This window comes from Protobothrops mucrosquamatus, unplaced genomic scaffold, assembly GCF_001527695.2.
Source record: "Protobothrops mucrosquamatus isolate PMUCROS unplaced genomic scaffold, P.Mucros_1.0 scaffold_154, whole genome shotgun sequence".
Lineage (NCBI taxonomy): Eukaryota > Metazoa > Chordata > Lepidosauria > Squamata > Viperidae > Protobothrops > Protobothrops mucrosquamatus.
This window is the reverse complement of record NW_015386230.1, coordinates 1,466,893-1,492,255: the sequence shown is the minus strand read 5'-3', so window position 1 is coordinate 1,492,255 and position 25,363 is coordinate 1,466,893. Positions and strand designations below refer to the sequence as shown.

The 25,363-nt window shown below is 34.5% G+C and overlaps 2 protein-coding genes across 2 annotated transcripts in view; one reads left to right on the top strand and one right to left on the bottom strand.

The window, feature by feature from the left end:
- The window catches only part of LOC107291258 (coiled-coil domain-containing protein 85C-like), a 44,817-nt gene extending 42,894 nt beyond the window's left edge, over positions 1–1,923 (top strand). Inside the window, exon 6 of the mRNA XM_015820247.1 lies at positions 1,300–1,923. Within this exon, the coding sequence (XP_015675733.1) occupies positions 1,300–1,389 (90 nt within the window). The 3' untranslated portion in view covers positions 1,390–1,923. The remainder of the gene's footprint in view (positions 1–1,299) is intronic.
- Positions 1,924–7,142: 5,219 nt separating this feature from the next.
- On the bottom strand, positions 7,143–24,998 carry CCNK (cyclin K). Its single transcript, XM_015820314.2, has 11 exons — positions 24,865–24,998; positions 22,830–23,074; positions 21,837–21,918; positions 21,154–21,285; positions 18,879–18,984; positions 17,885–17,942; positions 16,181–16,350; positions 11,019–11,320; positions 10,387–10,420; positions 10,128–10,196; positions 7,143–8,392 (listed from the first exon to the last, which is right to left on the bottom strand). The coding sequence occupies exons 2-11, from the start codon at positions 23,024–23,026 to the stop codon at positions 7,773–7,775; spliced, it is 1,770 nt and encodes a 589-aa protein (XP_015675800.1). The 5' UTR covers positions 23,027–23,074; positions 24,865–24,998; the 3' UTR covers positions 7,143–7,772.
- Between the last annotated feature and the right edge of the window lie 365 nt (positions 24,999–25,363).

Genomic DNA, 25,363 nt, shown 5'->3' with positions numbered 1-25,363 from the left:
AAGTTAAGGGGGGTTACTTCTTGAAGAGTCAGGATTTGCAACACATTGTTGCATTGGATGGTTGCTTAGAAGGTCAAATTTGTCCTGCACCTATTTTGGATGAGTAAGCCTCAGTGCTTGATTGCTTCCCAGTTCCCAAGAATGGCATTTATACAGACATTTGTTCTCCTGAGCCTTCCAACTTGAAGGAGACCTTGACAGTAGTACTCTGCATAATAAAAAAATAGTTGGAAGCTGCTGCCTGGTCAGGACAGTTAATAGTAATGCAGCCTCCCAAATGATCATGTTTTTCCTGTCCAGAATCAAAACTTTCTCCTGGGGAGGAATTGCTACACAGGTTTTTCAAACTACCACCACAAAGCCCTGGAGTCAGCCCTAAAACTGCTCTTCTTTCTTTTAACCGTTCAGGGATTTATAATGCAAGAGAACTAAAATATCAGAGATACATGTAATGTTTTGCCACCAATTTTTTGGTATTAATAATTGACATGGAATATTATTTTTGCAATTTTGCTAGAAGCTGTCCTAACACTAAATTCAATTTAGGTTAATTTACTGATGTAGTGTCAGATCAAATTTGCCTAATTTAGTCCCTAATTTACTGAGAAACATCTAATGCTAGGACATTTTAACAAGATCAGCACTTAAAACTAAAGAGTTGGATCAACTTCAATGGACAAAATGAAGGACTGAAGATTTTGAAACTATAAGAATTGTTCTCATGGGAGAATACTGTTGTTAAACTAAAAGGAAGGAGTATAAAATAAATCAAGATTATTAAAGTAAAATAAATGAATATGAAGTTGTTTTATTTGATCAAGGTTAAGGTAGATATGTTATCTCTGGTAATCTTTGGTGAATTTTGCTGACTAGGATTGAACAACAAGGCCTTAAAGGTTTATAGATAAGAGATGAGATATGGGAAAATAATTTATTGTTTTTAACCGAGATTAAATTACACTGAAAATTGTTTATAGTTGTTATGAAGGGAGAAGTCATTTTTATATATATATTTTTTCTCTTTACTAATTTTTTTTCTTTTCTGCACTTTCTATTTTTACTTTTTATTTTTTTAATTTGTACAGTATTAGTTCTTTTTTAATTGTAATGTTCAATAAAATTACTATTTAAAAAAAAAACCCTGAAGACTAAAATTATGTTAGGACCTGAATGCCTCCTAGTGTAACAACAAGGTATGACCAGAACTCAACAGCTGCAGGCTTGCCGGCAGTTCTGTTTTTTGGAAAACTTGATTCCTGTTTACAAATTGTACTTTGTTTTTTTTTTTCTTGTTCGTAGGTTGTCTGGCGAAAACTAGGTGATGCAGCAAGCTCCAAACCATCAATCAGGCAACATCTTTCAGGAAACCAGTTCAAGGGTCCTTTATAAGCACCTCAAGCTGCAAGACTGGAAGTGAAAAGAATCTGAGGCAATGGAACTTCCTTGCTTCTGGCTGCCAGCATTATCTTTTCCTCCCATTTCCTTTAACTGTGTCCATAGTGTAAATAAGGCAGCTAAAGGCCTAGCTTGCGGGCTGTCCTGATCCAGAATAATGATACATGGGTTAATGACTACCCTCTCGTGGCCAATCTCTGTCATTTGTATTGTAATGAAATCCCCACTTTCCTGTATGGTCATATATACATACTTGACTCCCAATGATTTCTAGGTAGAATATCAGAAAAGAACTCTGAGCAGTTCCACTGCCTTATTTTAGCCTACTCATGGAATTGCATGGCAGTAGTGGCTGCCCAAAGCAGTCTTCCCCAATTTGGCGGCAACTTCTACCAATCCCGGCATGCTGACTAGAAATTATTTGAGTTGCAAATGTAGGGCACTTGTCTGAGAAAGACTTCTCTGTTGTATGATTTTAGAAAATACCAAGGAATTCACCAGGACCTAAATTAGTCATTGTTCAAGTCTGTTGAGAGAAGTTTTCTCAGAGATTTGTAGGGTTAGATTTTATTTTTGAAGGACAAATCTGAGGTGCAAACAACTTTTATCAGGCTATGCTTTGAATATTCTAGCAACACATTCTTGATTGTCAAAAATCTGACAAACCATAATGTATAATTGTTAGGCTGTCTTTAACTTGGTGGGTCACCAGTCTTTACTTTGGGTGATACTGTAGTAATAGCAGATCTCAGACCTGAGCCATTTGCTCAGCATCATTTGTCCTACACCTTAATGTTCTCGCCGCTTCTTTGCTGCTTCTGCCTGCTTATCCCTCACTGGAGGAAGAGTAGAAAGAAATGAGCATCTCTGCATATTTCATCCTTCCTTTCTTTCTGGGAAAGGATGCAGATAGGCTCCACAGAAATACTAAGTAAATGAGCAGTGAAGAGGAAAAAGAGAGGAGTGTTTGATTTAAGAGCTGGCCAAAATCTATACCTGGCATTGACAATTTTTCTACCCAATTACTAGAAGCACATAAGCCTTGTCAATACCAATTACAAATTTTGGTCTGTTCTTAGATAAGATACTCTCTGAGAAGGCAGTAGGCAGTGCAGCACTTGACTGAACAAGTGCTCTGCAAATCTTCACATTGTTGCTAAAGATGTACAAGTCCTTCATTCCTTTGCATTAACCTCCAGTATATATGAGAAAGGACAGTTCGCTGTGGCCAACTCACTGCAGGACAAGAGTTACATTAATATCAAAGAAATGGTAGAATAGAATCATTAAAGAAAGGATGCAAAAGGAGGGACAAAATGAAATCTGAACAACAAAAATTAAAACATTTTTTAATTTATTTTAAATGATTAATTTGAATTGATAAATTGCCCTGTGACGAGTTGTCCCATGGTGAGTTGGCTGTGATGAGGTGGCCACGGTGAATTGACTGTGGCAAGTTGTCCCATTCCAGCTGTGATTTTGCTTATTTTGACCTTAACTCCACATTAGAAAAATATAACACGTAAACAGTTCCTGCAATGTCTCTTTTAGCCTTGTCTTTTTAATATATTAAATTTAAAAAATCATGGTCCCTTATTAAAATAATATTGATCTGGTATCTTAGAAATAAGTGGGAGAATACAGAACTAGTTACAGTATTTGGAAAAGATATAGAATAAGAATCAGTTAAGTTACATCAGGAAGTGATTGTCGTGAGAATTGCTGCTGCTGCTGCTGCTGTTGCTAATCAACCAAATCAATCTTCTCCAATTGTAAATTTCCTAAAACCGTATAATGCAACACCTAACTGGCCACTGGATCCCAGTTGTGTAACATCATTTGACAAGAAGAAATCTGTAAATTAAATGCTGCTTGTGCAGAAATGTGAAATTTGAATATGCTACAACTTCACCTTTGGCAATCTGGTTTCATAGTTCTTTGATTATTGTTCATTTACTTGGATGTATTTTTAGTGAATGCTCTTTATTTGGAATATTTTTTATTAAGAACTCACCTAGTCCACTACTCAAGTTTCAGGATCTCTCTCAAGTACCTTCTTTCAGAAAGACTATATTCTTTTCTTCTTGATCTCTTTCTGCCTGTGTCAACCCTTCAAGGTAGATAAGACTAGGAAACCAGAACTTTAAATGCTAATACTAATTGTATTATAAGGTTACAGTAACCAAGTCTTGCAAGGCTGAATAGATTTTCCTCTTCCCTCCTTTATCTTCATGAGAACTAGGAAGGCTCCTGTTTGAGGTGACTTTTCAAATTACAGATTCTGCCCAGATTCACATTTATTTCATCTGAGCATTATTTTGGTTGTGCATCTTCCTCCTATCCAAGTTTATTCCTTCTCATTACAGCCTGCCTTTTTGGTTTTGCAAGTCCATACTATACCTATACCAGCCACTTTGAGAGTTTTTTGTGATCTCAACCATTCAGTACTCTAAGGAGCAAATAGTGAACCTCCTCTTTCTTATTTTGTCTCATTATAGGAAAAGGTATCAGTGAAAACCTCCCTGTTCCTTAAGTAATTTATAATACAAACTTACAATCTGAACAACTGAAGTTTTCAACGATCTATAATTAATGTGAATATTATCAGAGAATCTGGGTAGGCTACTAAAAGAAGATTTCAGAAGATCAGGAGTGGTCCAAATAACCAATAGCTTGGTTTACAGCATACAAATTATTATTTGTCTGCTAAAATGCAATGGAATAAAGTGGTCAAATGCTTGGGAACAAGGGTGGTCCTATGTCCTAGTTGTGGTCCCATGCATGTGCCTACTACATGCTTATATACACAGTTCCTTGCTCTAAGCTCATTGCTGCAGAAAACACTGATAAACAAAGTTAATGTATAAAATTTATCTGCTCTAGGTTCTTTTTCCTACCAAGGGCATTCGGTAAGTTACTGTAGTTAATTCATTTTAAGGAATTCATACATTAGACACCAACCCTCACATATTTTTCATTTTCCATGTATAACTAATTGAAGTTAGGACATTAAATGTGCAAAACATCCTATATTTTGATTTAGCTGAACTAAAAACAGCTGAATTTCTAACATTTGAAAAAAAATATTCCCTATAGTGGCCATTCAAGTGTTCCCACTGCTGCTGATGGAGCATGTTTTTTTTGCAAAAATAAGTCTGTCAGAAATCAAATTGAGTGTATGCATCATGTACAACCAATCTGGTAATTTTATTATTGGAACACTTTGCTGACAACTGTTGGCATTTTGTTAAGTTATAAGAAGGATTTTTCATGCATTTCATGAAAAAAGCTTATTATAAGTGAACAAAAGTTATAAGTGCTATTATTTAGTTGGCTATCAGTCTCTCTTCTGTTCTATATCCTTTGAGATATAGAGTTCATTCCAGTATTTTAAGATTTATATTGGTTTGATTGATCTGTTTGTGGAGTCAGGTTAATGATGGTTGCAAAAGGCCTCTAAAACAACAAAGTATTTTTAAGTCAAGAGGAAAATTCATGTTCTGAAACAAAAGTTATATTTGCTTATTGAATAAACTGGCTTCACACACGTGAAGCAATAAATCATGATTTATATATCTCAATAGTTGGGTTCATAATTCATATTATACTATGCCAAAATCGAGATCTGGTCTGAATGCATATGTGATTGGTGCCTGCCTGGGAGTCTGTCTTGGGAACTTCATATACAGTATGCTGCTTTTGAGTTCCATAGAGGAATGATGTAAGGTGAAAAGGATAGTAGACATTCTCTTAGATGCTGGAGTTTTTTATTCTGTTCCTATTGCCGTTGTACATTTCTTGAACGGCTTCCAATATGACTATGAGGTGCAGGTACAATCCACATGAGGAAATAATAATAAATAATACTCAATAGGTTGGTAACATGCCAGATCCAGTCTAAACATCTGGTTGACCATAAGACTAATTATAATAACAATGATTAGTGGCTTCGTGTACTTGAGTATATTACAGGCATAACAGCTCAATCTGTTATTTTAGTGGACTTATGCCAATCAACTGGGGAACCTAAAAGCTGAAGAAAAAAATCTGAATTTTAATGTATTTCAAAAGCACGTTCAGATGCTTTGAACACAACAGGGAAATCAAAACCAAGGTGAAGCATAGAGTGACTCAACATGCCAAAATAAAATGAAAAATTATTCAGTATTTAGTAAATATATTAAAGTGACAATTACATGTTTGTGGAACCAAACCCATACAAATAAGATGAATAAATTGCAAAGTCCTCTAGAATTGTAACTCCACGATAGTATTAAGTGAAATTTTTGTAGATGACAATGCAAAGTACTTCCAAATATATGCAAATTACAAATTGTACACTACAGATGCAGTGCTGTGTGTATTTTTTAATTGCTATTTTATATTTAGCTTGAAATAAGCTAAAATTGTTTTCCTTGGACAATGGTTTATTTTACACTATAACTTCCTAACCTACTGCACATCTTCCAGATCTATTCCCAGGGAAAACAACTGTCTTAGAGAAGGCTGTTTTATAGAGCTGAGTAATTTTAAAAGGAAAAAAATGCACTCTGAATTATGATGTAGAAGGAAATGTAGGCTGAAATACAATGCTGTAGTAATATTCATTTTTCCACCCCATTTATTAATGTTCATTAACTACCTGCTTCATAAAGTTTTTTATTCAGTCTATATCAACTTCAAAATAAAATTCCTGTTGTTTGATTCTTCCCCTTCCTATTGCTCTATTTTTAAGCAATTGGTTGCTTTTCCTGGGGAAAAAACATACTGAAATTGGATAAAATTCAGGTGCACTTTGCCCTTTTTGGTAAAACACTATAATCTTGTTTAAAAGGCAAATGTTTACCCAAAAGATAGCAATTAAAAACAAACAATGTTTTAAAGTGACCTTTTACCTTTTTAGAAACTGGAATAGAGAAAAAAGTACTGATTTTGTTTTTCAAACAAAGAGCATGACTGTAAAGTGATAAAATTGTATATTTTTCATAATGTGGGGAAAGAGTCTATTTGTGCTGCTTTTGGAAATAAGTATGAAATTATGATTTCTGTTAAACCTGTGATCTTACAACCCTGCCATATTTTCTATATATGATTGGAAAAAGTAAATTAGCACCTGTGCTCATGTATAGTATATAAGCAATGTCTTTAGATTTTAGCACACATTTATATCTTTTACTGAAGCACTCCTTTTGTGGCAGGGAGGGTGGAAATTTAAAGACTTTTTAAGTGTGTAAAACCTTCATTTGAAATATTTTAGTAAAAATTAAGGGTTTGTGGTAGTGTATGCAATCCATTGAAGATAATAAAATGCATTCTTTGTAAGGGAGCTGTACCATGATTGTATTTTGGGGAAGTTGAAAAATATTAAAATACTTAGAAATCAACATAAAATTACAATTTTAGTTAAATCTGTGATTGTTCATTCATTATATTGCATATTTTAACATTAAGCTAAACATTAGATGGAGAAATGTGGACCATCCTCTCGAGTTCTGTTGGATCAATATTCTTTTCAATCATATAATATGTAATGCTAAATACGTTAACTCATATCGCTACACATCGTGGTGAATACTGTCAGGTAAATATGCATGTAAGAGCAGCATAGGACAAAAGCAGATGCAAAAGGACTAGAAATTGAATGTAGAAATTGTTTGGAGAAAACATGTATTACCAAGCTAGGTACCTCATTTAGAGGGGGAAGTTGGCATGGGGAATAAGGGAAAGCAGCACTGAAAAGCAGTAAGAAAATTTCAGCTTTCAGAAACAGGTTTATTTGGATACATTTCAACACAGCTTTTTCAAGAATCAGAAACAACAAAAATGTAAATCATTGTATGCCATTAGAGGTTTTTTTTTTACATTTTGAAAATATATGTATATACAGAAATTTTCCAATTAAGCCTGAACATTCATTCCAAAATAACAATGGCAGAAAGTGAGGTTGTATGTATGTATCCACACATATACACAGAGAGGCATGAAATAAATTGGTACTGCAACTTAGAGCAAAGTTTTGCTGGAACGTTATGTAATAAAATCATAAAGAGTTTTTCCCCCCTTTCATCTGGAATAACCTTAATCCTGATATTCAAGTAGGCATATACTTTTCTATTTTTCTTCTCCTTACCAATACAACTCAGCCAATGTGGCTTTCAAAATATGTTATTACTGCAAAGTAATTCACCACTACAATTAACAAAACTCTTAAATTTTAGTTAGCTTTGTAATATTTAAACTGTATTGTTTTCTGCTGATCAAACTTAAGCAAACCAATATCATTGCCCTCTATATTTCCAAACAGAAGCCTCTATATCCTTATCTGATTATAATAATGTCCACCTCGCCCAAGACAAAAAAGATGCTATGTACAACTGCTATCTCATCCAAGTTGCCCGGCCAAGTCCTCCAACAGGTGGCATACCAGGGGGTGGTATTGGAGGTGGTACAGGTGGCTGTCCACCAGGGGGCACTGTGGGAGGGGGATAGTTTGCAGGTGGCATGCCAAGTCCTGGAGGGGGATGAGGTGGGACTGCATGAGAGGGAGGTAACCGAGGAGGTGGGAAATTTGGGTTATAGGTAGGTGGCGGAGGATATCCTGGAGTAGGAGGAGGAATGGTAGGTGGAGGGAATGATGTTGGTGGAGGAGGAGGGACAGGAGGAGGAGGATTGGGAGGATAAACATGATGATATGGCATATGAGTTGGAGGTCCATAAGTGGGTGGTAAAGCTCCATAAGTTGGTGCTTCTGTTTTCATAATTGATTGGAGACTCTGATACCCTTCTCCTGACATGTATGAATTAGTAGTGGACATACCGGTTATATAGCTGGAAGGCGGGGGTGGGGGTGGGGGACGATGAGGCATAGGTGGTGGCTGATGTACAGGAGCTGGATGAGATGGTGGAGCAATCTGGACCTTGGTTATGTCTACAGAATCTACTGCAGTAGCTTGATCAGTTCCTATGGAAACTGCAGTTGTCAATGGAGGTTTATGTTCTGAAAAACAGTAGAAAATATGTACATTATTTTACCTATCTATAGAGTCAAATGGTATTAAAACAATTAAAGTCTTCGTATGAAACATCTACAACTGGTGAAGCATCAGAAAACTAACAAAAGATTCTGAAGCCAAATTTTTGCTTTGATCCCTTGCAGTTTTTGAGGAGAAAAAAAAACCTGCCAACATAGGACATTACATTAACAAAGAAAGTAGCCCATAATTAGAAAAGGAATCCCAAACTAGTAAAGTATACGTTTTGCTTTTCTCTTACACGCCTCAGTATTTAGGGGGAAAGTTTCATGCCAGTGAACAGTCCCCATCAGTTGAAGAATACATTTGGAATTCTATGAAGATGTTCTTGAAAAATGGTTGTGATGGGGGAAGGGGGAATAACTAATTGTAAAGCATTGATTATTAATATGTTGTCTGCCAGTTCCTATGGATCTGCCTGTTTGCAAGACACTTCCATATTTTCTTTCTTTTGTCCTCTGGATAGGTGGCCACATTTCCAAACAAAACTTTGAACTATAGCAGCAAATTTTTATTTTCTAAAAAAAGCTTAAGTGTCATTCTATAGCATTATTTGAGGTAAAAATGATACTGAATAACTGGTGCCTTACTTTAAAGTATATCAATTTTCCCTGTCATAAAATTAAAACTGTGACAATTTTTTTAAAGTCAGGGAATATGTTGGGTGCAAAAGGAGGTGTCAAAAGGGATCATTGGAGATCTTGAATGTATCTGGATATTTTAATTTACACAAACATTTAACAGCCAAACTTTAAATACATTGAAACGACTGTCACAGAAAGTCTAGAAAAATAATAAATGTTGTCATTCCACTTATTCCTTAACTAATTTATCTAAAAATTCTGGCAATTTGCTAATACCAAGTTTATTAAAAATGTAACAGATGAGTTACTGTTTATCACTAAGACCAACCACTTTGCAATGGCACATGCACATGATGGGATTTAAAGATCAGATTTTTCAAGATTTGGCTTTTACACAATATCTTACTTTAGCTATTTTTAATATTTAAAGGAAGTATTTGTGACATCATGCAAAATCATGCAGTAGTGCTGCTATCTGGTAAAAGTTTCTGATCATGGTATACATAATAATTGTAGAATTTATCAAAGAAATACAAACAAGTTTTATCTCAGTTGTACAATCTCCTAATTCCAGTAATTAATGAACATATATAGAAAGCAGTAAAATATAGCAGGTAGCTATATACATAATTTATAACTATTTTGCAGAATCAATATTTGTATTGAAAGGATATATTACTTTTAAAAAACAGAATTATGCCTTTCCTTATTTTCTAGCAAAATATAGTCTGAAAACAAAATTTGCTATCACTAGTCCTTTAAGGCACTATTCAGCTCAGAAAATATTAAGGCTGTATTAGTATCATGGGCCAAAATATTTTCCCACATAAAGGAGAAGAAGATTCTGCTCTAAGCTCAAATGCTGCAATGCTTCTTAACATCCTATATTAATACTCAGAAGTCAACATGAAATCAAGGCAATAGGTGGAGTTCCCTATTTCTAAATTTTATTTCCAAATGATAAAAAATAGGCAGATGTACAGGATTCAGCTGAGTTTAGACTGACAACTCAGGATTATTGATAAGCATGTAATTATAATTTTCAGAAAATTACACAACACACAAATCTTTAGTTTTCTATTAAACATAGTGTTTTCTATGTGACAGAAGAACTTACCAGGTGGTGGATGCACAGATGGAACTGGTGGATGAGTAGTTTCAATTTTAGCAATTTTAGGAGGCACCTCTGAAAACAAAACAAAAATTAGATGCTACATTTTACTTAACAATTAAAAAAATAGCAAAAAGTTTTTTAGAAATAATGAAACTAATAATTTAATTATAGAGTTTAAGGATAATAGTACTTGAGAGCAGACATGCATAGCAATGTATTGTAAATATGTACCTTTTTTAATTATACAAAAAAGTTATTTTACCTGCAGGTTTGGTTTCGTCCTTTGGTGATACAGCCTGCTAAGAAAAAAATACAAATCAGTACTACTATTCAAATCACAACAGCAGTATTAAAAGCACTGAAAAAAAATTCCACTCTGAGCCACATCTGGGTTGCAAATAGTGTAAATCAGGGGAAGAATCTTATCTACTCTTGCATTCAAGAACTGAAGATTGGGATCTAAATTCTTGAAATAAACAATATAATTAGAAGCAAAAAATATCATCATTTTTATACTGGTAACAACTGCTAAAGACTTCAGCCTTTCAGTGTCTGAGGTTCCAGGCATGTTGTATCATTTGCGTTCCCCATTTTCCAATGACATCATATTCCTTGGATGAATTTGTCCCTTGGCGTTTTCTGAGATCCATCCTGAGATAAGAAATTACTTAGCACTGTACTCACATCCATTCCAATTCATACTTTTTTTTTAAAAAATGTTTTTTTTCCACATTCAGCATCTTTTTTAGTAGTGCTTTATAAGCAATAAATCCGAGTCATCAAATTTCAGAATTCTTTGTACTAAAAGGCAGTATAGAAACCCCTTGACAAATATAAAGAATATCTTTTTGTAACACATTTTGTAACACAAAGCATTCTTTCTGTGATTCTTACCATAGGCCGCTTTGTCTGCCTGAGAGGACTTGACTGGGGAGAGAGTTTTTTGGGTGGCTGAATTTGTGGTGGCTGTTGCTGCTGTTGTTGTTGCTGCTGCTGCTGCTGCGTCCCTCCCTGCTGGGAGTCTTTGGACTGCTGGGGTTGAGACTGCTCTGAACTCTGAGAAGGCTGCAACTGCTGGGCTGGAGGCACTTGTGGTGTAGGCTGGAGGGAAGGAGCCTGCTGCAGCTGATGGGGGGTATGGTGAGGCATCTGTTGTTTCCCCTGGGAGTACAGATCCAGAATCTGATGACAGATATCTAGGGAAGAGGGGGGGAAAGAATTCCAGAAGTTACACATTTTAACAATCAGCCAAATGCATTCTTGAAAAATTGCAAAGTCATACCATATTTATTCAATCTTAACAGTTTTTACCAAAATCCACAAAGCTTAATATTAGTGCATTTTCTTTCTTTTTTTTGGTATAGATTTTATTAGTTTTTATAGGGTTAGGAAGAAGGTGGGGTCGGGGTTGGGATTTGGGTTAGGATTAGGGTTGGGGTTTTTCCAAATAACATTCTCAATATTTAGCAAACAGCATAATGTCTATGTTCATGTGTTTAACAAATAATAGATAATAATTATCATAAACAATGTTAATTAATCACTCAATAGCCTTCTTCTTGCTAGTATATATTCAAAATTACATATCACATTCCTTTCTCTCTAACTCGTTTTTCTAGCCATTGATAGAAATTATCCCATGTTCAAAAGTACATTGAGTCTTCTTTCTCTTTCATCTTTAAAATCAATCTATCCATTTCTGCACACTGTAGAATTTTCTTAATTAGTACTTCAGCTGGTAAATTTTCATTTTTCCGATGTTGGGCAAATACAATTCTTGCTGCCGTTAGTACATGTAGTATTAAGTATTTGCAATCTTTCTCATAATTAGCTCCTATTATTCCCAACAAAAATAATTCTGGTTTAAAGTCTATTTTTTTTTAGTCATTTTCTCCAAGATTTTAACCCAAAATCTTTTTGCTTTAGGGCATGTCCACCAGATATGATAATAAGTACCTGGTCTTTGTTTGCACTTCCAATAGTTGTTTGAAGTATTTTTAAACATTTTTGCTAATCTCACTGGTGTCATATGCCATCTGTAAAACATTTTATGTAAGTTTTCTTTATATGCCACTGCTTTAGTTAATTTAATATTTCTTTCCCATAACTTTTGCCAATCTTCTAATTCTATATTATATCCAAAGTTCTTTGCCCATGTTATCATTGTTTCTTTTATTTATTCTTCCTCCATCTTTAAGTTTAACAGAAATCTATAGAGTTTCTTAATCAACTTTTCATCTGTTTTAGCAGTATCTGATCAAATTCTGTCTGTTCTTTATAAAATTCCATTGTTTTAACATCTTTTTCATATCTCGTTTGAATTTGCAGATATGGCCACCATGCTAGATCAATATCTTGTTCTTGTAAATCTTGTCTGTCTTTCAATTTTCCTTCATTGTCCAAAATATCTTTATAAGTCACAACTTTATTGTAGTTAATTAAATCTGAGTAAGCAAAAGCTTCGACTGTTGAAAGCCATGCAGGTTTCTTAATATAATTTTTTTCTTTTATTTTTTCCCATTCTGAAAAAAGTGCATTCCTTATAAAATGGTTTTGAAAGTATCTATGTATTTTATTCTTCCCATACCACAGAAAGGTATGCCAACCAATTTGTAAGTCATGCCCATCTAGGTACAATAGTCTTTTGTCTCTAAGCATTATCCATTCTTTAAGCCATGTTAAAATAGTTGCTTGGTAGTATAACCTCCAGTCCAGCAGTCCAAATCCTCCACTTTCTTTCGCTTCTTGTAGCATTTTCACTTTAATTCTAGCTTTTTTTCCTTGCCAGATAAATTTCAATATTATTGTATTCAGTTCATCAAAAAAGGCTTTCCCCAGCCTTACAGGAATTGTTTGGAATAAAGAATATTTTTGGTAAGATATTCATTTTCACTGTTGCTATTCTCCCCAACATTGAAAGTTGGAAGTTTTTCCACTTTTCCAAATCCAATTTTATTTGTTTTAGCAGTCTTACACAGTTATCTTCTTTTCTTGTTATATATCTTGCTATTAGATAAATTCTCAAATATTTAACTTTTTTAACTATTTGAAGATTTTTTTTGTTAGTTGATTTTTTTGTTTTTCTGTTAGATTCTTTGTTAGCTCTTTAGTCTTTTCTCTGTTTATTGTCAACCCTGCCACTTCTCCAAATTTTTCTATTTTCTCCAGAAGTTTGGGGCTTGTTTCCAATATGAAAACCAAATCATCTGCAAATGCTTGTACTTTATATTTTTCATCTTTTATTTCCAGTCCTTTAATTTCTATATCCTGTCTAATGTTTCTATTCAGTACTTCCAAATGTTAGTATAAATAGTAACGGAGATAATGGGCATCCCTGTCTTGTGCCCTTTTTAATATTGAAGTTTTCTGTAAGATCTCTATTTACAATTATTTTGGCTGTTTGTTTACAATAAATTGTTTTGATTACAGTTATAAAGTTTTTTCCAAAGTCTATTTCTGCAAATTGCTGAAACATAAATTGCCAGTTTACATTGTCAAATGCTTTCTGTACATCAAGGAAAATTAAAACCATCTATTTTCCCTGAATGAATTTCATAGTACTCTAACACATCAAGAATCATTCTTAAATTATTTTTTATCTGTCTTTTAGGTAGGAAACCATTTTGGTCTGTATGTATAAATTTGATCAAAAATTTATTTAGTCTTTCTGCCATTATTGAGGCGAAGATTTTGTAATCTAAATTTAATAGTGATATTGGTCTATAATTTTTTATTTGCGTTAAATCAGAATCTTCTTTAGGTATTAAAGTAATATTGGCTTCAATCCATGTATTTGGTATTTTAGCCTCCAGGAGAATTTTATTACACAGTTCTTTCAAGATTGGACTTAATACATCTTGCAGTGATTTATAAAACTCTGCAGATAATCCATCTGGGCCAGGAGTCTTATCCTTTTTTGCCTTTTTATAGCCTCTATAATCTCCATCATTGATATTTTTCCATTTAATATGTTTCGAATATTCTCTGGAATTTTTGGTAAGTCTGCTTTTTTTAAGTACTGCTGTATTTTTTCTTTTGGAATTTCCTCTGCCTTATAAAGTATCTCATAATAATCTTTAATATTTTTTTTAATTGTATCACTTTGAAACTGTAATTCACCTTTTGGATCTTGCAGCTTGTTTATCAATTTTTTCTCTTGTTCTTTTTTCAGTCTATATGCTAACCATCTTCCTGGCTTGTTAGCATTTTCAAAGAAGTTCTGTTTAGCCCTTTTAATCTGTTGAGCCATTATTTCCATCTCGGCTAAATTTAATTTATGTTTTATTATCTCCATTTGTTTCTTAAGTATTTTCTTTTGTGGATCTATTTGTAATTCTGATTCTAACTTTCTGAATTCTTCCTTCAACTTTAACTGTTGTTGTTTCTTTTCTTTATTCTTTTTAGCAATATAAGTTAAAGCCAACTCTCTGAAATATGCTTTAGCCGTATCCCATACATTTTGAAGCGATGTTTCTTCTTTATTATTTTGAAGAAAAAATCCATTTCCTTTGTCGCTAGTTGTAAAAATTCTTTTTCTTTCAATATAGATTTATTCAAGGACCATCTTAATTTTTTCTTAGTTCCTCTCCAAGTCATCTTTATTGGGTTATGATCTGCCCAAACATTAGTTTCTATCTCAATTTCTTGTATCATCGTATTAAGTTCCAAAGATGTCCATATATCAATTCTAGACCATGATTTATGTCTATTTGAGTAAAATGTATATTGTAATTTCTTTGGATTTTTTCTCTCTCCATATATCTTCAATACAGAGTTTTTCTGTCATTTTTAAAAACACTTTAGGTACTATATTTCCTCCTTTTCTCCCTTATTTGGTGCTTTTGTAGTCCAAAGTTCCATCTGTTATTGCATTAAAGTCTCCCATTCTACAAAGATTTTGATAGTTTAAATCTAATATTTTTTATATAGTTTTTGGTAAAATTGTTCTTGTTTATCATTTGGTGCATATATTACTACCATCAGTATCTGTTTTTGATCCATCATTATTTCCACCATTAATATTCTCCCCTCTTCATCCATGTAGTTTTGTTTGGGGTTCATCATTTCTTTAATGTATAAAGCTATTCCTCTTTTCTTTTGAAGTGCTAATGCAAAGTGAAGTTTACCAATTTTCAGCTGTTCTAACTTATGTTGTCTCTTAATGTGTGTTTCTTGAAGACAAATTATATCCACTTTTAATTTTTGTAATCATGTAAAGATTTTTCTCTTTTTTGAAGGAGAATTTAGTCCATTTATATTCATTAACAAAATCCCACTCTCCTCTATCTCTTTCAGTTATATCTAGGTCTTAATCTTCTAGTTGATCTTATTTGTCTCTGATCTCTTGGTCTTGCTCCTTCTTCTGTATATGTGTTTTTAATTTCTTCCTCCTCTCTTGGTTTGACTGCTCCTTCTACTGCCATTTCTTCCTGTTTCTCTTTGTACCGGATTCAGGGTCATCTCTTTCCAAAAATGCTCTATGGTTGTTGAAGAATTCCATTGCTTTAAGTGGCGTGTCCAGTCTATATCTTTTCGTATCCCAGTAAATTAAAATCCCTTCTGGAATCAGCTATCTGAAATTCATTCCTTTTTCAATTAATTTCCTAGTTAGAAACTGGTATTCTCTTCGGGATTCTCTTATTCTCCTAGGAATTTGTTTGAGGACTACAATTTCTTTTTCTTTGTAATTCAAAGGTTCGTCTCTTACTCTTATTAGTGCATTTTCTTAGCTGTGCTGCGCGCTCTCTCGCTCTCCCTCTCTTAATATATAAGTATACTAATTATAAATTACTGACTTTATTATTATCTTGACTTCAATACATATAAGGAGTGGGAAAAGACCCTCAGTTTTGGCCTTGGCTTCATTTCTAACATTGATACAAATAATTTTATCAATAATTTTACATAAATACTTGGTGGAAGTAAACTAACTTTTCTTCATGCAGTTTCAAAACAAGAATATAAACAGCACTTTATATTCTAATCAGAAAAAACTGCAATTTATAAGATGCAAACAATAAAAACAAAAAGTATTAGGTCGAAGATATTTCAGGTACCTTCCAGGACATCAACAGGTACATCTTGTACAAATTGTTCCCACCATCTTCTGTACATGGGCTTTGAGGTCCACTCTTGAATTTCAAATTTGCACAAGCGACCAGCTAGATACATAACTGCAACTGCTATAATTTCAGGTTCCCATTGCAGAGAGAGTGTAGTACACAAACTTCAAAAAAGAAACACACACAAAACAATACTATATCAGGCAGGAGAACACAATTTTTCAACAGACGTTTACATAAAGGTACAGATGAGTAGTAAAAACTAAAAATGCCTGAAATGACCGAAAACATAGGTATTACTAACCAAAGCAATCAAACATATAAAATTGTACGAGGTAAACATCAGTTTCACATTCAACAGCAACACAAAGTATGTAAAGACTTTCAGAAAAAACTGTGCTGTGGTGAATATGGAATTTATTGTTTTAGATGTTTTAACCTGTGAGGTGAGTTGGGCTGAGAGTGTGACTGACTGCAAGTATAGGAGGACCCTCAATTCTGAGATCATATCCAGAACCAAAGGTGGAAATTCTCTGCATCTAGATGATCCCCAAACCCAAACTCATTCAGACTTGTTAGGAACGTTTCTGAGCCTTTTCTTCCCCAACTAAACCTCTACAGACTGCAGACTTGGTAGAGGTTAGAATGTAGTATTACAGGCAAATTCTGCCCACAGCCTGGACTTTGATCCTGACAGGGCTCAAGATTGATTCAGCTTTCCACCCTTTCAAGTTCAGTAAAATGAGGACTCAGATTGTTGGGGGCACTGTAAACCACCCAGAGAGTGCTGTAAAACACTATGGGGCAGTATGTACAGTAGGCCTAAGTACTATTGCTACTGTAAGAGGTCTTTGTTCTTAAAAGCTACATTGGAGAATGCACTTCAGTAGCCCTGGAAGCTTCCCAAAACCATGTATAAACAAGTTCCATTCTCACTTAATTTGCAGAATCTCTAGTGGTTGCATGAGAGCATGGCCCTTCCATGTGACTTCCGGAGGCCGTGCAAATATACCCCATTCTCATGTGCCTCCATAGCCTCCAAAAATCATGTGACAGCATGCCCAATTCTCCCAGGTTTATGTGAGAACACAGCCCTTTTGTGCAACTTTCAGAGGCCACACAAGAGCACACCCTCTTCTCATGCAGACTACAAGAACACTGCACAGGAATCGGGTGTGCTTTTAAGAATAGTTGTTGTTGGTTGGTGTGTCATCCAAAATTTAGCATGCCATTTTTGAAATATGTGTGGTAAATTCATCATCGATGTCATAGCTGATGAATCTGTTCAAGATGTTTGAAATGCTCTGCGACAGGCTATCTGTGCCTCTATTGGCACATATATATTAATAAGGACTTCAGATGTAAATACAATGAGTTGAAGATAGCAATTGATGGAACTAGATCCAAAGGTGATAAAAAAAACCCCATTATTTCTGATGCACTTTTTCACTTTCTGTTGTCCTTTCATCTCTCTTTCTTTGTAGAGAAGGAGCAGATAGCTATTTCCAGAGATTGGAATTTGTGCAAAGGGCTGCATGAAATTAACACATTCCAAAGCACATAAACTATTTGTCATTAAGGTGCAATTGGGTTCACTAAATTATTTTTAAATACTGAGGAAAATAATGTCTGGAATTTGCAACAGAATGAACAAAATGCTTATAACTTATGATTGAAGATGCAGGAGGGGTGTTTTACCTGTCATTTACAAAAGTCCATGCCATTTGAACCAGTTTTTGAATTTTATTTTTATCACCTATTAGAAAAAGACAAAAAGAATGGCTAGGTTAAGCCAATAAATAGGCATACCAACAGAATATTATCAGTGTTATTCAGAACCTATGTTGTTTGTCAAGGTTCAGTAAACATTCTTAATAAAGGAGTGTGATGCTTGACAATGCTGACATTGTAAACCGCCTGGAGTGCTGTAAAAGCACTATGGCTATTGCTAGGGCATGCCTTTTACCAATTTTCAAATTGGAGAGATGGGTGAAAATTGAGCAATTATATGGCCAACTTTCTCTAGCTCTGTATGCTGGAAGTCTGGCGGCTATTTGGTGTCTATGTCATTAGACATGATCATATTCAAACCATTTCTTATCCCTGTCTTTGCTGTTCTGAAGGGAAAAGTAACCAGAGACAAACCCTTTCTTAGGATACCATCCCACTTGGAAATTTTGGAGAACATAGAAAACATGTCAGATTGCTTTCTAATATGTATATAGGTAACATAGCCCAATGGAGAACGTTCCCTTCTCCCAAATTAAAAGTAAAAGAGGAAGGGTTTGTTACAGGCTCACCAGACTTCAGAATAAAGCAAGAAAAATAAGTTTATGTGGTGATCCTACAAGAACTATACATACATATCCATCAAGATGGCAATCATGGGCATAGGTATAGGTAGTTCCCTTCTGTGCAAATGAGGGAGGGGGAGGTACTTCAGCACTGGCTGGAGAAAAAAAAAATTGCATCCCACAGATCAGCACAAACAGCCGTAAGTTCAACATGGTTGCCAGACACCAGAATTGTGATCATGTAATCGTGCCCCGGGGGGGGGGAGATTGTAAGTTCAAGGACAGGAATCTTTCCTGACTCTCTCGTAACTTTGAATGGTCATTAACTGACCAGTCATAAGTTGAGGACTACCTGTAACAAGGATTTATTAACATGTATTGAAATAAAATGAGTATACCTTTGAGCTGCTTTGCATATTTAAGTAGGAATTGATAAGGGTGTTCGACTTGCAAATCAAATTTTATTGTCTGCAGCAAGATTCTCTCTAAAACCATAACTTCTTCCTAATACCAAGAGAGCAAATTCGAATTAATTGAGTGCACACAATTAGTCAGTACAGTCATTATGTATTCAAGATATTTTGAAGTTAAAATATTTTGCATACCTGTATTCATTAGTTTGTTTTATAAAAGTCCCAGCTGTCATTATGCAATAATGCTAAGGGAAGCAATATTTGCAGTTGCTTATGAAAGTAATCTTATTTATTTTAAATATTTAAAAATCCCCATAGCATCTAAATCCTAAACACAAGTACATAAAGGCACTTGCATTTTGTGATTGAACAGCAACTTTTATCAAGAGGAATTCTTGCCTGTTTCGAGGACTTGATGTTAATATATCTTAAATATAATTTCCAGTATAAATTATTTGTGGCTGAGACCCATTAGATGTTTCCTCTACTGTTAAAACTCTACACCTATATGGTGGAATGTCAAAAGTGATAAAACGGGAAAGCAGGAGGAAGAAGAGGTGTGAATCACCATTTTTTAATTTATTAAATATATTTCTGTCCTGCCACATTTCCAATAACACTGTCAGCAACTGTTGTCAATAAAATAATTGATTTTTTTGGCAGTTAAGACTTACTGTTTTTCATTAACATTGCAGTATGTCCACATGATAAATTCAGCTGCTGATTTAACAATCACATCTGGGATGGGATAGGGGACATATTACTGTTAAACAGTTTGTGGTGGAATAGTTAAACTGCATAAATGGACAGTCAAATATTAATTACTAGAAAGAAAACAATTGCCAGGCAATAACAGAATAAGTATTCTATAATAAAGATGTGTTTCAATGTGAATAATACAGCTTTGAGGGGGTTTTTTCCTGTTAGTTTATATAGATAGCTTTTTGCCTGTTCTCACTTAAAACATCAGCCCCTACAAAATGTGAGAGCCAAGCAATATTTTACTACTATTCTGTGATAGTTAAATATGTATCTTGCTTTAAGAAGTTAGCAAGGAATCTAATACCTAACAGAAAATTCCAGTGAAAATAGGTGAAACCCATTCACAAAAGGCACTATCTTATCCACAAAGTGAATTAAGGAAGTACTTTCTCTCACACTTGTTAGCTAAATACCAAAAGATTAGCTGAATTTTTGAGCCTACTAAATGTTAGACAACCTACGTAAATTTTATTGGACATTAATCACAAAACAATCAGAAATTACTAAACATTACAAACACACAAACCTTGTTTAATAAAAGTATGTAGAAACAAACAAACAAATTATGTCCATTTTAACTTTCAGGACCTCCAAATATAAATTACTACTATAAAAAATATACCTCCTACTAAACTATTAGAAGACTTTGTGGCTAAGATATTTTAACAAGAAATGTGAGAAATGTCGATTTTTTCCAGTTTGCTTACTGTATGCATATGGCTGCACTCTGTGTGGCCAGTTTCACTGCTTCCCTTGTGCAGTGGGTTATTTCTTTGCTGAAAAGACAGGCAAATGCAACAGGAGAACAACACAAGCACTGCAATACATATTGCCTTTGAAAATAACATAAAAATACTAGCTAAATTAATCAAGGCAGTGAAATAGATTTCAATTATTAATACATTGCCAATTTTTTATAGACAAATTCAAGTATTTGGGTGATAGAAGCTTACTCCTAGTTTTATCTACAGGTAATCCTTTACTTATAGCCACAATTGGGATTGGAATTTCAGCCATTAAGCAAATAATCATGTGACTGGACTATTTATTAAATGTACTTCTATTCTGTGACATTTTATAATTTTTACTGCAATCATTAAGCAAATCACATGGTTGTTAAGCAAATCAGACAGTCATTAAGTGAATCCAGCTTCCCCTATTGACTTTGTCAGAAGGTGGCTGGTAAACTTGCAAATCGCAATTTCGTGACTGCAAGGTGCTGAAACCATTGTAAATGCGAGTCAATTGCCAAAGATCCAAATTCGATCATGTGTTTTTCATTCAGGCAGTTTGATGGTCATAACTTCAAAGACAGATCATGTCACCTTTTTCAGCACCATCATAACTTTGAACCATCATTGAATGCATGGTCGTAAGTCAAGGGTTACCTGTATTTTATTCTATGAACGCTACCAAAATTTACATAAACAGCTACACGTCACTTAGATTGTACTATGACAAATTTAAGTCAGAGACTCTTTAGCACATCTGAGTTTACCTTTGGATCATCTCCAAACTGCCCAAACTGAACATCATTTAGTAAACTACGAGCTGTTTTGATGATATCTTTACATTTTTTGGGTGTTTCTTCAACTTTTCCTGCTAGGAATAGGCAGCAAGCTCCAGTTACCTATTAAGAAATAGGATTTTAGAAAGCCATTGAAGTATACAAGGCCTATACATTTGGTTTTGGTGGCCATAATTTGGTCTAATTATTTCTGCCAGTAAGAGCTAATAAACTAAACAAGCAAATAGCTAAGATTCATTTGTAATATTATTTTACAAGTCCAGCTTCTGAAGTTGCATTTGTTTTTGATTTACAAAACCAGTCTTCTCTGGGAAAAGCAAGACATATTACTGTTTTGTATATACGGTATACTAGAGGCCTGATTCAGATGGTGTGCATCAACATATTCAAAATAAGGATTACACAAAATTCTTAAGCTCTAATCTACCTCTCCACAATGCTCTTTAAATCCTACAGCAAATACAACTAGGAATATTTAAATAAATAACTGCATATTCCTCCCCTTTATTTCTGCCTCAAGTCCTTCAGACTCCTGCAACATATTTATTTCTAGGCTGTACTGTTTTGATTCAGATATTTTCATTATTTTTTTGTGAAGCATTAGTAGACATCAATTACATACCGTAAACCAAAAGCAATATATTAGCACTTACATATCTTGGGAATTGTTTGAAGGAATGGAACATATAAAACCGATGGAAATATATTATTCCAGTTGCCAGTGTGTCATAATGTCTGAATACAGGTAAGAATGTAACATATTTAGGTCAATTTCAACTATAAATATTACAAATGAGTAAACTGAAGAACATATCAAAGACAGCCAGTCAGGTGTGCTGATTAAAGAACCCGACTAAGAACTGGGAGACGATGAGATCTAGTTTTGCCTTAAGCATGAAGGCAGCTGAGTAATCTTAGGCAGCTATAGGAAGAAGCCAATAGCAAACCACTTCTGAAATCTTGCCAAGAAAACCACAGAGATTAGTCCAGGCAGTTACCACAAATAAAGATTGACACAAAGTCATAAAAATAATGATATGGAATTGTTATGAAGTAACTAAAATTATTTTATTTATTCATTAAATGTATTGGCCACCCATCTTACAAGGAAAATTAATGGATAAAAATAAAAATGAATTACAAGCCCAGGTGTTTGAGAACAGATTCCTGAACTAGTGTACCCGTCATAAGTAATGACATATAAAATAGACTGTAACTATTTTGCATAAATACAGTTCAATCAATTAGTAACAGTACTATTCAACTATTAAAATTTACCTAAGCTTAGCATTTGAGCAACAATTCAGAAATGCTAAGGAATTCATGTTCCAGAAGTTACATTATTTGATTGGCATATGATACTGGATTAAACTAGTTAGAGGATTATGGACTGTAAATAAGAAGAAATTGTAAATTAACAAATTTTGTAACTGAAAAAAATGTTTTTCCCAACAAAATAACCAACCAAGCTGCAACTATAATTGGGAAGGGAAAAAAATATTTAAATAATAGTGTCTGATTGTTAAAATTTTAAATGAAATTTAATATTTTTGTGAAAACACTGTTATTATTTGCACACCAAGTAAAAAGTAGATTATGAAATCTTAATCTTACATACTGCACAATAGAGAATTTTAAAAGGATACAATCCCAAACGGGTTCCTACATCAAATATAAACCGGGCACCTTCTCTTCTGTATCTTGCTTCAGTAGCTGGATCAAGTCCTTCTAACTGTGATGGTGTATGTGCCAAGTCCTTCTTATCCCAATACCAACATGGTTTTGTGTGGTCCAGGTTTGCCAAAGATACAGAGGGACTAGAGTTTTCTTTGTTTTCCTTCATTTATCAACAATAATTCCAGTAAGGTAGGTTTTCATATGACTTTAGAACCTATGGAAAAAATAAATCACTGAGGCTGTGGGAGATTTGCATTCAAAACCTAACATGTTTTCAGACATTTATGTATGCCATTTTCTAATTCCTAGGATCCATGAACTTAGGTACGTGAGCTCTTTTTTAATGTTCTAATCTTATTTCTTCCACTTTTATTCATTTACTATTTAAAGTTTATTGTTCCTTTTTAAAATATTTTTTATCCCCCTTTTATTATTTTATAGATAACACAAGGCAGCAAACATACCGTAATTCTACAGCTTCTTATTTTCCCTACAATAATCCTGTGAGGTGAGTTGACCTGAGATAAAGTTACTGGCCCAAAGTCACCAAGTTGTCTTCTCATTATTCTTTAACCTCTCAAGGTAGCTAGCAACAAATAATAATACCATTATTTTGGAGAACACCTGTCCTGCTATGGTTTCAGAAATCATTCACAGCCCATTTCCTTAAGTTATAATGACAGTGAGCTTCATGATCAAGTTTCCAACACAGTAGGATTTTCTACTCAAATTACCAAAAGGCCAGGTGAAATGAGATTCTCTTTGCAGTTTAGTTATGCAGAAGTCGCCAAAGTGAAAATATGACTCAAAATGCCCCACAAGTTCAGTACAGTGGATAAAGTATTGGTCCCGAATGATCCAGGATTAAGTCAATCCTTGGTCTTGATACACTGAGTGACAATTCTATCTCTATCTCTATCTCAGATAAAACTATCTTACAGCTTGCTATGAGGATTAAAAATCAAGGAAAATCCCCATTTAGGAATCTTGAATTCCTGAAGAAAAGGTTGGATGCAAATCAAATAAATATTTGTAACCGCAGCAAATCAAAGCAATGTTAAATCTCACTATGGGGCTAATTTAAAAACTGGTAGGTTTGAATACTAGTAAACTTAAATTAGGTAACTCTGATCTAGTAACTACATAAAATCCAAGAAATGTAATATAAGGTTCGTGCACTACATTCATCAAAATCAAACTAGTCACTTGTATATAATGCTTGAAACAAGCTCCATTCTCATGGTACTTTGACCTGAAATAGCAGATTGCCTCTACTTTCCAAAGAACAGCACACTTCCAAACATTAGTTTCCAGTCTTTTCAAACAAACATTGGAGTCATTTCTTTACCTGATACTAGTTCTCAGGTATTATGGTGGCACTGGTTTAACCAGTTATGATTTTAAATCTATAAGATACAGAATAATACTGCAAAGATCTATTATTATTTGCTATCAATTCTGGTTCCCCCAGTATCCAGTAAAACAATGAAATAAACAGGAATAGTAAGTATATAAAATAGCCCTTTCATTCACTGCTATAATTCGGTTCTTTAATTTTGGTCCATACTGAAGCCAAACTCTCAAAAATTGGCTTCTATCAATTACAAGGCAAACATTTTCCAGATTATTCATTTTATATTCTGGATAAATGTGCACAGAGCTCATTGTCAAGTCAGATTTACTTATTTAATACATTACCTTGTCAAGAAAGAGCGTATTTACTTGTTTTATTTTGTTTATGGCCTATATAAAAATAATAATTATCGAATTGCTGCCTTTGTATTTGAAAGGTGGGCTCTAACTTTCCAGAAGGGCTCTTGGAAAGTAGAAAAATTTCTTTCCGTCCTGTCATTAAAACGAATGTTTTTCCATCCTTCACCGGAGCAGCTGCCATTCACGCATCAAAGGTTTCCTACATTTCAACCTCAACACACCTCTGTAACTTTGATAATTTAAATCACTCAGCCTGTCTTTCAGTCACACAATATTGATGGAACCACTCACGGACTACGGGTACAGGGGAACCCGAAAATAGCAAGCCATCGACATCAGCCCCTGCGCGACGCCATCTTGCGAAACCCAATCAAAGTCGTTGCTGACGTTATTGCGTCGGCGCGCGCAAGCTGAAGAGGACTGGATGACGCCGCATCAGAAAGCGCATTGATACCAAGCCGCGAATCAAAGCTCCGCTGTTTCTACTCACCGCCCCTCCCCCGGTAACCCCGCCTGCGCGCGAGACAAGGCCTGCCATTTCTGTAAAACATTTCAGAGCGGTTGGCCAATGGGAAACCCATAATAGAAAAAGGAGGCAGTCGCTGTAGCCAATGATTTCTAAGAAGAATGGCGGGGGAGAGGAGGGAAATGAGTTACTTTCGTTTTCCCGCCAATCAAAATGTATTATCCCGCCTCCCCGCTAGATATTTTCGCTTGCGCCTTTTCTCTCCTTACACGCCCAGTCCTGCAATAGGCGAGAGAGGCCAGGGAGCGGCTTACTGGATTGGTC

Bases quoted from the DNA above. Each gene is read 5' to 3' on its own strand.
- CCNK (XM_015820314.2), bottom strand. From the start codon at position 23,026: ATGAAGGAAAACAAAGAAAACTCTAGTCCCTCTGTATCTTTGGCAAAC. The intron at 21,286-21,836 runs GTAAGTGCTAAT...ATTTCTTAATAG, and splicing joins TCAAACAATTCCCAAGATAT to GTAACTGGAGCTTGCTGCCT. The intron at 17,943-18,878 runs GTATACTCATTT...TTTTTCTAATAG, and splicing joins ATATGCAAAGCAGCTCAAAG to GTGATAAAAATAAAATTCAA.